The 13,449-nt window shown below is 40.5% G+C and overlaps 2 protein-coding genes across 3 annotated transcripts in view; both read left to right on the top strand.

Annotated features, from left to right (window-relative positions):
- Window positions 1-13,449, top strand: part of LOC137627103 (zinc finger protein ZFP2-like) — a 364,597-nt gene that overhangs the window by 30,464 nt on the left and 320,684 nt on the right. The gene's annotated exons all lie outside the window — the stretch shown is intronic.
- LOC137626736 (uncharacterized) lies at window positions 2,667-4,520 on the top strand. The gene has a single exon (XM_068357743.1). The coding sequence runs from the start codon at window positions 2,667-2,669 to the stop codon at window positions 4,518-4,520; it is 1,854 nt and encodes a 617-aa protein (XP_068213844.1).

The raw sequence follows: 13,449 nt of genomic DNA, 5'->3' as shown, positions 1-13,449 counted from the left end.
CTTGTTTTCTTGGGTAGTAATGATATTAGTATTCGAGTAAGCTTGGATATTGTAAAATTGCATTGTTCTGAATTTTACCAAAAATTACGTAGTTGGTTGCCTAGGTCTAAGATCATTGCCAGTCAAATTGAGCAAAGGTATTATTCAGCTGGTAACATATTTCAGTGTCCCACCGGAATAGATTACCATTATCAGCGGAAATACTTGAATAGGTTTATTTATAAGCTCAAATTGAAGGATTTTTTATTTAGAGTTGATGGAAAATCCAAACTAGACAATAAGGCGTTGTTTGCTGATGAAGTTCATTTAAATACTAAAGGACTCGAGAAACTTACCGAATTGGTTAAGGAGGGGTTGACTTATTGGATAGAGCACTCTTGAGTTGTAAAGTTAAGTTTATTGCTTTATCATTTTCTCGTTTATTTTTCTTCTGTGATTCTTGAATTAAAACAAAGTAAATGAGTTCATTGGATGATTTAGTTAATGCACGAAAATACCTACGTGGTAGCATTACAAAACAATATGGTAATAAGGACAGTTTTACTAGTCTGTCTAGGGTGCAAAGAATTGCAAAAAGAGAAAAATTAAAAGGTATTTAGCCAAAGTGAAGGATTATAATCACAAAATTACAGATGCGAAGTGGTCTGAAAGTATGAATGAGGAAGCTTTTTCAGTAGAACTTAGTATTTGTGAGTAATATGTTGATAAAGTTACTGAAATGTTAGCTATTCTGGAGGATAAACCAAATGTTGCAAGTGATAACAGTTCTAGAAGTCTGTTGAAGAATCCTGTTATTCCTTTGCCCACTTTTAACAGTAGCCCTGACGAAAATATCAATAGGTTTTTCCAGGAGTTTGAATCTGTTTCAGAGCAACAACAGTTTTCCAATAGAGATAAGTTTTTGCTGTTAAAACAACAAGTGCATGGGAGAGCAGAATATTTGATTAATTCTCTTGAACTGAGTAGTCAGTCATATGAGGATGCAAAGAATTTACTAAGTTGTGCATTTGCTTCCACTGATTTACAGAAATATAATACTGTAAGGATGTTTTCCGAGTTAAAACTGAAGTCATCAGATGATCCTTTTTCATATATTGGAAGGGTAAGATCATTAATAGAAAATGTGAAGTTGTTAAAGATGAATGGTGATGACTTTGCTCAGTATTTTGTGTGGGAAGGCTTAAATGAGACTTTTAAACAGCATTTGATTAGTATCACTAATAATGTCAGACCTAGTTTAGAAGACATACAGGAGCACTTCTTTGAAGCTTCAGATAGGTATCTGCAGGATTCCAAATCTCATTCAAAGACTATTGTTAAGGAAAAATGTGAGAAGGTGAGCTCTACTAATCTAGCAATCTCTTGATAAGAGGAATATTCAAAGGGGTTGTTTATTATGTTGTAATAGTGATTATCCCTTGCACAAGGTTTCGGAATGTGAAGTTTACAGGACTCCTGAGAAGAAACTGGAATGTATTGTAGAACTGGGTAGATGTTTAAAGTGTTGTGGACATGGACACTTGGCAAATAATTGTTTTTTCAGATTTCATAAGAGATGCTTCAAATGTAATGAATGGCATTTTTCTTATTTGTGTACAAAAGAGCCAAATGTAAAAAAGGTCAGCAGAGTAGAATCGAAAACAGGTGCCAAATCAAAAGTTGATAAGGATGGTACTGTGCAGATTAAGAATGGCAGTGCTTTGATTGCAGGATCAGTGACTAGTTGTATGGGTGATATGGCTTTACCTACATTTACATGTAAATCAAAAACTGAAACCTTTAGAGCCTTACTGGACAGTGGTTGTCAAGGGAATTTTATTACATCTGAACTTGCCACAGGACTTGACTGTGAGGTTATTTGTGATGGTATCAGCGTGGAAGTAAATGGATTTAATGCTTCTAGAAAGGATAAAACAAAATTAGTGGCTGTTGATTTAGATATTGGGGATAAGAATTATAAAGTTCAGGCTATTTGCATACCTAATATTGGAATTGACATTTTAGTCCCCAACTTATCAAAGCTTGCTCAAGCATTTAAAAAGAAAGGATATGTCATTGCAGATAATCAACTTTTGAGCAGTGATAGGATATGTAATGTGAAATTTGTGTTGGGAACCAGTTCAGCTCATTGTTTGTTGACCACAGTTAAATTGTTTGGTGATATCAATCCTTTAGTTTACTTAGATTCTCCTGTGGGAATATTGTTTATGGGAGAAGCCAGTAAGGCATTTAAAGTTGTTGATGAAATTCCTACTTTGAAGAATGAGGTTCAATTTAGACTTGCCAGTTTCTTATGTGTTCAGCCTAGGGAATGCGTATTAGATGAATGGCAAAATAATGTAAATGACAAGGATTCTAATTTTATTATAAAGGTTAATAAACAGTCCAATAAGGTCTTAAATGCAATAGCCGATCGAGCTCTAGATGAAAAGGTGAAGGAAGTTCTCAATTATGAAAATATATCTTATGAGGAAGATTCGGAGTTAAATAACGAATTGGTTAAGAATACCATGTCTAATATTAGAATAAATGCTGAGGGTCGCCTAACCATGCCATTAATGTGGAACCAGAGGACATCTCATTTGTTGGGGCAAAACATCAATATGAGTAAGGGAATACTAGCTTCTAATTTTAAGAAGTTGAAAAGAAACCCTTAACACCTAAGTATGGTTGATGATGTTATTCAAGAACAAATAGAAATGGGCATAATTGAAAGAATTCCAAATGTGGGAAAATTCCTTGAAAAGCATCCTGAGGCTAGCTTCCTAGCTCACATGCCAATCTTTAGACCTGATAAGGAAACCACAAAGTGTCGAGTTGTGTTCATGTCAAACTTAGGTGAAAGTGTAGACGGTAGACCTCTGACAGTTACTCACAATCAAGCCATGCACCCTGGTCCTAATTTGAATCAGAAGTTGAGTACTGCATTTATGAATTTAAGGTTGGGCTCTAAGTTGCTCTGTTATGACATCAAAAAGGCCTTTAATCAGGTTGCCTTAACTGAGGAAGATCAAAGCAAGTTGCTATTTTTTTGGTATAGAAATGTGTCTAAACATGACTTTACATTGGTAGCATATAAGAATATAAGATTAATTTTTGTACTACGTTGTAGTCCAACGATACTGATGTTGTCATTGTATTATATATTAGTTGTTGATGATTGCGATCCTAATTTGACTGATGTTAAGAGGCTTTTGTATCAGTTGTTGTATATGGACAATGGAGCATATACTTGTAGTTCAGGGGAAAAGTTGAATGAAGTTTACAAAGTTTTGCCTTCCATTTTTGAGAAATATAAATTTCCCTTGCAACAGTTTGTTACAAATGATCCCTCATTACAAGAAGTTATTGACAGGGAAGGATCCGGTCAAACTCCTCATGAGGTAAAGCTGTTGGGTCTTCAATGGTCAAGGGATTCTGATCAGATTTATATATTGCCTGTAAGGTTAGATCCTAATGCTAATACGAAAAGGTGTGTGTTAAAAACTATTGCTTCCAATTTCGACATCTTTAATTTCAATGGCCCAATTTTGAACAGAGCCAGGATTTTTTTGCACAATTTGCAAACTAATAAATTGGACTGGGATGAAATCCTTGATGGAGAACAACTTAAGGAATGGAAATGTATTGTAAATCAGGCAAATTCTTCACCACCCATTAAATTTGATCATTTTGTTGGTGAAAGGGATTCTGAGTACATATTAGAATGTTATGTTGATGCAAGTACTGAGATATATGGAATTGTTATTTATATTAGAGAGGCTGAGTCATGCAAGAGTAGTTTTCTTATGGCTAAGAATAAGTTTGTTAATTCATCACTGAAAGCGAAGTCTGTGCCCTCTCTAGAGCTTCAAGCACTGGTTTTGGGTTGTGAAGTGCTAAAGTCTGTTTATGATGAACTTACTGGGCAGTTTTGTTTATCTAAGATCAATATTACCGATTTGCAACTGTTTTCAGATAGCCTTGTCGTTCTTCATTGGCGGCATTCTAGTGCTGTCAAATTGGATAAAGTAAATAAAAGAACTGTATTTGTTAATAATAGGCTCGAACGAATACAGAGGATATGTGAGCAGATTCCAATATTGTTTAACTATATTGCAGGTATCAACAATCCTGCAGATTGTATTACTCGTCTGGTTTCCAGGAAGGTCTTGTCCCGTACTAACTATTGTTGTGGTCCAAATTATGAGCAGTTTGAAGAAACAAAGGTTCAGGAAGAGGTATTAAGGTTCAGATTACCTAGCGGGCCGGTTCAAGAATTTGGCGTTTCTGTTAGCCAAGCAGCAGAAAACCTAGTAACAGATCATTTGGTTCCAGTGGATAGATTTTCTAACTTGACTAAACTAGTAAAAGTACATGCTAAAGTTTTAATGGTAGTGAATAAGTGGAAAACTGCCCTTTCTAGAAATAGTTCAGTTATTTCATCTTTGGAAATAAAGCCCCCAGATTTTAATTGTTATGAACTGGCATTGCAACAAATTATAAGCAAAGAGCAAAGCTCAGATTCCCAGAAGTTGTAGACTTTTTTCAAAGAAAGCAGTGTCCTAAAAAGGATATCCCTGACCTAGTTTCTCAGCTGAATATCTACCCTGACAGGAATAATGTTTTGAGAGTACATGGGAACTTTGATAGACCTAATTCTCACAGGATGTTCTTCCCAGTGTTACTACCTAAAGATAGTTTATTAACTTCATTGATTGTTAGGGATGCCCACATAAAGCTAGGACATGTAGGATATTATGGGGTACTGAATTTATTGAGAAAACATTATTACATACCACACATATTTTCTGTTGTAAAGAAGTCTGTTAGCTCTTGCATTACTTGTAAAAGATACAATCAAAGACCTGTACGACTGAACCAGTCTCCATACAGATTATTTAGATTGGAACCCTCTGATACTCCTTTTAGTTAACTATATTTGGATTATTGCGGGCCTTTTAATTGCAAACTGTCAGATGGTCGTAGGAAGGTTTTGGATATTGTGTTTTTCTTGTATGTACACTAGAGCCATTAATTTGCAGGTATGTTATGATATGTCCGTAGCAGAATTTTTAAGGGCATTTAAGATACATGTATTTGAGTTTGGATTACCCCAGTTAGTTATTAGTGATTTGGGGACTCAAATTGTAGCTGCTGGAAATAAAATAACTGATTTTCTTAACGATCCGCAAACGGATGAGTATTTCAAGGAGAATGGCATTAATAAGATTAAGTTTGAGACTTACTTTAAAGGGTGTAGTTCCCTTGGCTCTCTTGTTGAAACTTCAGTAAAAATGACAAAACAAATGATAAATAAGAGCATCGGGACTTAATATTCTTGAATTGAGAGATTTTGAATTTTTGATATTTCAAGTTAGAAGTTTGGTTAATAAGAGACCCATTGCATTTAAGGAATCTTTGAGAGATCAGGACCTTCATACACTAAGTCCCATAACCCCAGAGATGGTGCTTAGAGGCTATGAAATTGTGACTGTCAATTTGATCCCAGAATTACAACCCTTGCCTGAGTTGGATGAATATTCAGACCATACGTCCCCGTCTAATTTGGTGAAGGATAAATATACCAAAATTAGGAAAGTTAGGCATAGACTGTTTGACTTATATCAGAGTGAGTTTATGTCTACTTTGTTGAATCAGGCAATAGACACCAAAGACAGATATAAACCCTGCAAGCATGATAAAATAGGTGTTGGTGATATCCATCCATATACCAAGGCACTTCCCCCAATTTTGCGGGGTAGCCGACATCAACAAAGAAACAAAACAAAAAGGGGACTACTCTCTACGTTCCTCCAGCCTAACCAGGGACTCAGCCGAGTTCAGCTGGTACTGCTAGGGTGCCACAGCCCAACCTCCCACATTATCCACCACAGATGAAGCTTCATAATGCTGAATCCCCTACTGCTGCTACCTCCGCGGTCATCTAAGGCACCGGAGGAAGCAGCAGGGCCTACCGGAACTGCGTCACAATCGCTCGCCATTCATTCCTATTTCTAGCACGCTCTCTTGCCTCTCTCACATCTATCCTCCTATCACCCAGAGCTTTCTTCACACCATCCATCCACCCAAACCTTGGCCCTCCTCTTGTACTTCTCCCATCAACTCTTGCATTCATCACTTTCTTTAGCAGACAGCCATTTTCCATTCTCTCAACATGGCCAAACCACCTCAACACATTCATATCCACTCTAGCCGCTAACTCATTTCTTACACCCGTTCTCACCCTCACCACTTCGTTGCTAACCCTATCTACTCGAGATACACTAGCCATACTCCTTAGACACTTCATCTCAAACACATTCAATTTCTGTCTCTCCATCACTTTCATTCCCCACAACTCTGATCCATACATCACAGTTGGTACAATCACTTTCTCATATAGAACTCTCTTTACATTCATGCCCAACCCTATATTTTTTACTACTCCCTTAACTGCCCCCAACACTTTGCATCCTTCATTCACTCTCTGACGTACATCTGCTTCCACTCCACTATTTGCTGCAACAACAGACCCCAAGTACTTAAACTGATCCACCTCCTCAAGTAACTCTCCATTCAACATGACATTCAACCTTGCACCACCTTCCCTTCTCATACATCTCATAACCTTACTCTTACCCACATTAACTCTCAACTTCCTTCTCTCACACACCCTTCCAAATTCTGTCACTAGTCGGTCAAGCTTCTCTTCTGTGTCTGCTACCAGTACAGTATCATCTGCAAACAACAACTGATTTACCTCCCATTCATGATCATTTTCGTCTACCAGTTTTAATCCTCGTCCAAGCACTCGAGCATTCACCTCTCTCACCACTCCATCAACATACAAGTTAAACAACCACGGCGACATCATACATCCCTGTCTCAGCCCCACTCTCACCGGAAACCAATCGCTCACTTCATTTCCTATTCTAACACATGCTTTACTACCTTTGTAGAAACTTTTCACTGCTTGCAGCAACCTTCCACCAACTCCATATAACCTCATCACATTCCACATTGCTTCCCTATCAACTCTATCATATGCTTTCTCCAGATCCATAAACGCAACATACACCTCCTTACCTTTTGCTAAATATTTCTCGCATATCTGCCTAACTGTAAAAATCTGATTCATACAACCCCTACCTCTTCTAAAACCACCCTGTACTTCCAAGATTGCATTCTCTTTTATCCTTAATCCTATCAATCATTACTCTACCATACACTTTTCCAACTACACTCAACAAACTAATACCTCTTGAATTACAACACTCATGCACATCTCCCTTACCCTTATATAGTGGTACAATACACGCACAAACCCAATCTACTGGTACCATTGACAACACAAAACACATATTAAACAATCTCACCAACCATTCAAGTACAGTCACAACCCCTTCCTTCAACATCTCAGCTTTCACACCATCCATACCAGATGCTTTTCCTACTCTCGTTTCATCTAGTGCTCTCCTCACTTTCTCTATTGTAATCTCTCTCTCATTCTCATCTCCCATCACTGGCACCTCAACACCCGGAACAGCAATTATATCTGCCTCCCTATTATCCTCAACATTCAGCAAACTTTCAAAATATTCCGCCCACCTTTTCCTTGCCTCCTCTCCTTTTAACAACCTTCCATTTCCATCTTTCACTGTCTCTTCAATTCTTGCGCTAGCCTTCCTTACTCTCTTCACTTCCTTCCAAAACTTCTTCTTATTCTCTTTATATGACTGACCCAGTCCCTGACCCCACCTCAGGTCAGCTGCCCTCTTTGCCTCACGTACCTTGCGCTTTACTTCCACCTTTTTCTCTCTATATTTTTCATACTTCTCTATACTATTACTCTGCAGCCATTCTTCAAAAGCCCTCTTTTTCTCTTCCACTTTTACCTTCACTCCTTCATTCCACCATTCACTGCCCTTCCTCATGCTGCCTCCAACAACCTTCTTGCCACATACATCACTTGCAATCCCAACAAAATTTTCTTTTGCTAACTTCCACTCCTCTAAATTACCAGTTTCTCTTACTCTCACCTCGTCATATGCCATTTTCAACCTTTCCTGATATTTACTTTTTACCCCCGGTTTTATTAGCTCTTCAACCCTCACTAAGCTCCCTTTTACACCCACCTACTCTCTTCCCCCACTCTTTTGCTACAACTAATTTTCCTTCCACCAAAAAATGATCAGACATACCGTTAGCCATACCCCTAAACACGTGCACATCTTTCAATCTTCCAAACATTTTTTTAGTTATCAACACATAATCCATTAATGCCCTTTCTACTACTCTTCCATTTGCCACTCTTACCCATGTATACTTATTTTTATCTTTCTTTTTAAAAAAGCTAGCACTTATTACCATCTCTTGTTCAACACACATATCTACCAGTCTCTCACCACTCTCATTTTCACCTGGTACGCCATACTTCCCAATGACACCTTCTACCTCTCCAGCGCCCACTCTAGCATTTAAGTCACCCATGACAACTACATAATTCCTTCTACCCAGTCCTTCTACACACCTAGTTAATTCATTCCAGAACTCATTCGGCTCTTCTTCACTTTTCTCACTACCTGGCCCCATACGCACTGACAAACGCCCAACATTCCCTACCCAACCTAACCCTTACCCACATTAACTTAGATGATATCTCCTTCCATTCCACTACTTTACCTGACATCCATTCACTCAGCAATAAAGCCACACCCTCTCTCGCTCTTCCCCTTTCAATCCCAGACACTCTACCAGACATTTCACCAAACATCACTTCACCCTTTCCTTTCATCTTTGTCTCACACAAGGCCAATACATCCATCCTCCTACTTCTAAACATACTTCCAATCTCACATCTTTTACTCTCTATCGTACTACATCCACGCACATTCAAACACCCCAAAACTAGAGTGCGGGGAGCAGTCACTCTCCCCCCAGCTCCATCTCTTTGATAACGTCTCACAGGATTTTTTATACAGGAGAGGGGGTTCCCAGCCCCCTCGTCCCGTCCCTTTTAGTCGCCTCTTACGACACGCAGGGATAACGTTGGCGCTATTCTAATTGTTTTTATGCCCCCGCGGCCACGGGGCATAGTGATATAGTGCTTATAAAAGATGCTAATGTTAAGCCTGTAAACTTTCCAATGGGAATTGTTAAGCAGATAATCGCCAATAATGAAGGAGAGACAACTGGTGCAGTTGTCCTGAAGGGTAGAACAGCAGAATTAACTGAAAGACATGTGAGTTGCCTGATACCTTTATTGTTATTTGAAAATTATTCTGAAATAAAGACTTAGCAGGTGACCTTCCTAAGATTAGCACTGACTTGTCAGTTAGACCCAAAAGTACTAGGAAGGCTGCTTTGGAATCTATCAAAAAGACCAAAGACATTTTGTCTGACGATTGATTGAATCTTGCGGTCTTTTTGAATTTGTAAATATTTGTGGTTATTTGTATATATTCTTAGTGATTATTTTTCTTTTTTGTTGTCTTTATGAATGCATTATATTTTTTCTTAACAATTTTTTTCTGGAAATTGTTAAACCTTGTCGGGAGAATGTTAGAAAATATATTATCACGATTGTTTCTTATGGTTGAATGCGGGGAAACTGAAGTTTATTCATAAGTTTATGATCGGTATTTGACCACCTTATTTCATCTGAATTGGTTTCCTCCCATTCCCTTGGAATTATGAAAGAAATGGATACTGTTGCTTGTTTTTGCTATGTACAGGAGAACAACCATACTACGGTTGTTTTGGGTAAATTAAAGTTACGACGCAAGGCAGGCAAAAAGCAAAAAGTGAAGGCAGTGTTGGAGTGAGGCGTTGAGAGAGTAAACGTCAAGACACCAACGCTCTCATACTGGGTGGCTTTTTATTTTTGTACGTCTTCACGTTGATTATCAACTGGATATGCTGTTTCCCTTAATTGCATATAAGGGGATTGTTCTTTTTAACATGGAAGAATAAAGCCATCGGTGCCGCCCCGGATGAAAGCTACTGTTGCCGACTATTATTCGCGTACTAAACGTCGAGATCAACCAAGAAGCACCAAGGATGATTTATAAGGTTGGTCATTAATGATACCGATCATCTCAATGTAATTATGTACTCTTAACAAGCTAAATGTTTTTGTATAATTTACTTCGGTGTCTTAGCAGTTAGCCTTAAGAAATTCTTGAGTTTTTAAACTTAGTTTCTTCAAGTGGGTGGAATACAGTGAACCCTCGCTACTTCGCGGTTCGACCATCGCGGATTCACCACTTCGCGGATTTTCTCCATAACCCATATATATACAGTAACATATATATATATATACATATATATATATATATATATATATATATATATATATATATATATATATATATATATATATATATATATATATATATATATATATATATGTATGCATGTATTTATGTATATATGTATGTATGTATATGTGTATACATATAAATATATATATATATATATATATATATATATATATATATATATATATATATATATATATATATATATATATATATATATATATATATATATATATATATATATATATATATATATATATATATATATATATATATCTAAAGTAGGAAGATGTGATGTAGTTCTAAGGGAATAGTATGGGAAATATGTCTGGGTAATAAGCTAAGCTCTACCTCCAGTTTGTTTCTTCATTATGATCAGAGATAAATGTAAACAAAACATTGGTTGCCATTTTTTAACGTGCTTTTTAGTGTGTTTAGGAAACGCATGATATAAAATTGCCTTTAATATTTGTGCCTGTTTTAGTTTAGGGTACTGTAGTACATGCATTAAGTATTCTGTACATTAAAGGGTAGTTTGTTAACAGTACTACATACAAGGGAAGGTTTTAAAAGTCTGAATATACATGTTGAATAAATAGGTAAATATGGTGTTACTACTTCGCGGATTTTCACCTATCGCGGCCGCGTCTGGAACCTATCTACCGCGATAAACGAGGGTTCACTGTACAATGTTTGTAGCCTTCGAGTTAAACTATGTTTTTTATTCAGTATTGTTTAGTGTGTTGAGACAGCTCCCTGTTACTACACACGTTGTTGCATAGTTTTTCTTCATATTTTTGGGCTTGTGTGTAGTATTCCACCTTATTTTTTTGGTACATTGTCTAATGAAGGTAACTTTTTGTACTCTCAGGAAATCTTGGTAAACAGTGGGTTGGGAACAACTATTAAAGAAGACCATATTAATTCATCGTGATAGAAAGAGGAAATAAAATTTATATTTTAGTATAGCGAATTTTTCTTATCCCAACCAACTTAGTTGTCTACCTGTTGGAATAAAATATTTACATTCAAAGTTTTTCCAAGAAGAGGCCTTCCTTCACCTCACAAGGGTGTTAGGAGGTGCCTCTTCGGTTCATCGTCACCGCAGTCCGCCGCAGAGGAACCTCGCCGTCGTTCTCCGACTCATCCAGCTACTACCCTAGACCTCTCTGCAGATCGTTCGCGATCTCCTTCAGTGGAAGGTTGTCCTTACAAAGGGCACGCCGACCTGCTGACCTGCCATCGCCGTTCCTGGGTGCTGACGTGCTGTGGGCGCCAACACATCCCGTTGTAAAACGGGCAACGGTCCCTTTGGGCCATCAAGGGCGTACGCACAAGTTAGTGCATACGTCCCTTCCGCGCCAGGTCTCCCCTGTGGGCCAACGATCACCTGCGCGCAAGCGCTCATCGACAGAAGTTGCTTCTGTTAAAGCGCGCCAGCCCTCACCTGCGCGTCAGCGCTCACCTGCGCGTCAGCGCTCACCTGCACGCCCTCATCCTGCTGCGCGCCTTTGTTCTCTTGCACACCAACGCTCGCCTACGCGCCAGCGCTTTCCTGCGCGCCAACAATCTCCTGCGCGCCCACGATGTTCTGATCTGGGCGCAGTTGGAAAGTTAACTTCTTCCCCTGCTTGCCAGCGCTCACCAACGCGCCATAGATCGCCAACGTGCCATCGGTCCCCGCCTGTGCGCCATCCTTCACCAGTGCGCCCTCGCCCGCAGTCTCCGACGTGCGCCCACACCCATCACCACAGCCAGATGTGCGCTCTCAAGCGCGACCGCACGCAAGGGATATGTCTCCTGCGTGTGCGCGCCCAACGTTATCACCCGCACGGGCTCTTCGGCCGGACCCTTATTCATCCTTCAGCGCGCCCTCTGCCTTCTCCATCCCACGCCCCTGCGCGCCATCGCTCACCCGCGCGCGCGACCCAGGGCAATTCCCATAGCGCGAGCGCCAGCACGCTCCCCAGCGCGATCCCACGCTCGAGGCTGCAGGACAACGCGCGGCCAGGTCATCATCGTCGCGTCCCCCCCCCACCCGCAAGCGCAGAACAGCGCACTTGCCGGTGGGAGGGAGGATTCCGGATAGGTCCAGGGATTTTTCTCCGTCATCTTTTCAGGCAAACCCCCCTTTGGTAACTCCTACTAGGGATCGGTCGATCCCCTTCCCATCAGAGGGAGTTTCTGACAGCGCAGCTGTCAGTCAGCAGCCTTGGTTTGGGTCCCTGGTCAGAGCGGTCATGCAGGCTTTTAAGCCTGTTCTCTTGAGCTGGGCCACAAATCATTGGCAGCTTCTACTCCCCTGAAGAGGAAGAGAGGAGTGTCTAACGTGGTAACTTCTCCGAGGGCAAAGCTGACTCCTTGTGAGTCCTTGAGGAAGGCCTCCTCACCCCCCCAGACTTTCACTCCCTCCCCTTCGGACGAAGATCTCCCGTCCTCGGGAGTCACGCGAGGTGAGGCGTTCCCACATCGCACCAATGAGGGAAACCCCACCTCGCACTGGAAAGTCTTCTCGGGTAGGGTTGGAGAAGAGCCTCCCACCATCGCTGTTGGAGTCCTGCATCCCTCCCAGGAGGGAGTCGAAGGACTCCAAGACTTTGCCAAAGTCATCTTCAAGGATTAGACCGGAGCCAGCCAAGCACTCAGAGAATGTCCACGAGTCCCCCCAAGAAGAGCCTTTGGGGACAGGAGACTTCGCTGCTAGCCCTTCAGGAAGGGAGCTGCAGGAGTCAGAGCATGTGTTCTGGCAGGTTCTGACCCTTATGAGGAATCTCAATGGGTTTGCAGATCCAGAGATTCCCCCTCGTGAGGGCAAAGACACGGTCTTGGACCGAGTCTTTCGGACTCAAAAATCTTCAAAGGCCATTGCGGCTTTGCCCTGGTCTCAAGGGGTTAAGAGTGCCAGATACGTGGTTGAAGGCCAGCTCTCTGAGCTCCTCCCACCTCCTCATGTCCATCAGAGGAGGTACTTTGACATTGTGGAGGAGACTTGTTTAGCTCTTCCCCAACACCACTCTTTGGAAGAGCTTACCAGGGGAGTCCCTCTAGAGAGACTCTCCAACCGGCAGGTCTCGTTCTCGGCAACGGAGATCCTTAGCCAGGAGAAGGTAGCGAAGTGTGCCATACAGGCAACTTCGTGGCTTGACAT

Source organism: Palaemon carinicauda, chromosome 34, assembly GCF_036898095.1.
Source record: "Palaemon carinicauda isolate YSFRI2023 chromosome 34, ASM3689809v2, whole genome shotgun sequence".
NCBI lineage: Eukaryota > Metazoa > Arthropoda > Malacostraca > Decapoda > Palaemonidae > Palaemon > Palaemon carinicauda.
The sequence above is the reverse complement of the archived record's forward strand: the minus strand, read 5'-3'. Positions and strand labels throughout refer to the sequence as shown.

What these genes read in the sequence shown, in the direction of transcription:
- LOC137626736 (XM_068357743.1), top strand. Translation starts at nt 2,667, where the DNA reads ATGGTTGATGATGTTATTCAAGAACAAATAGAAATGGGCATAATTGAA.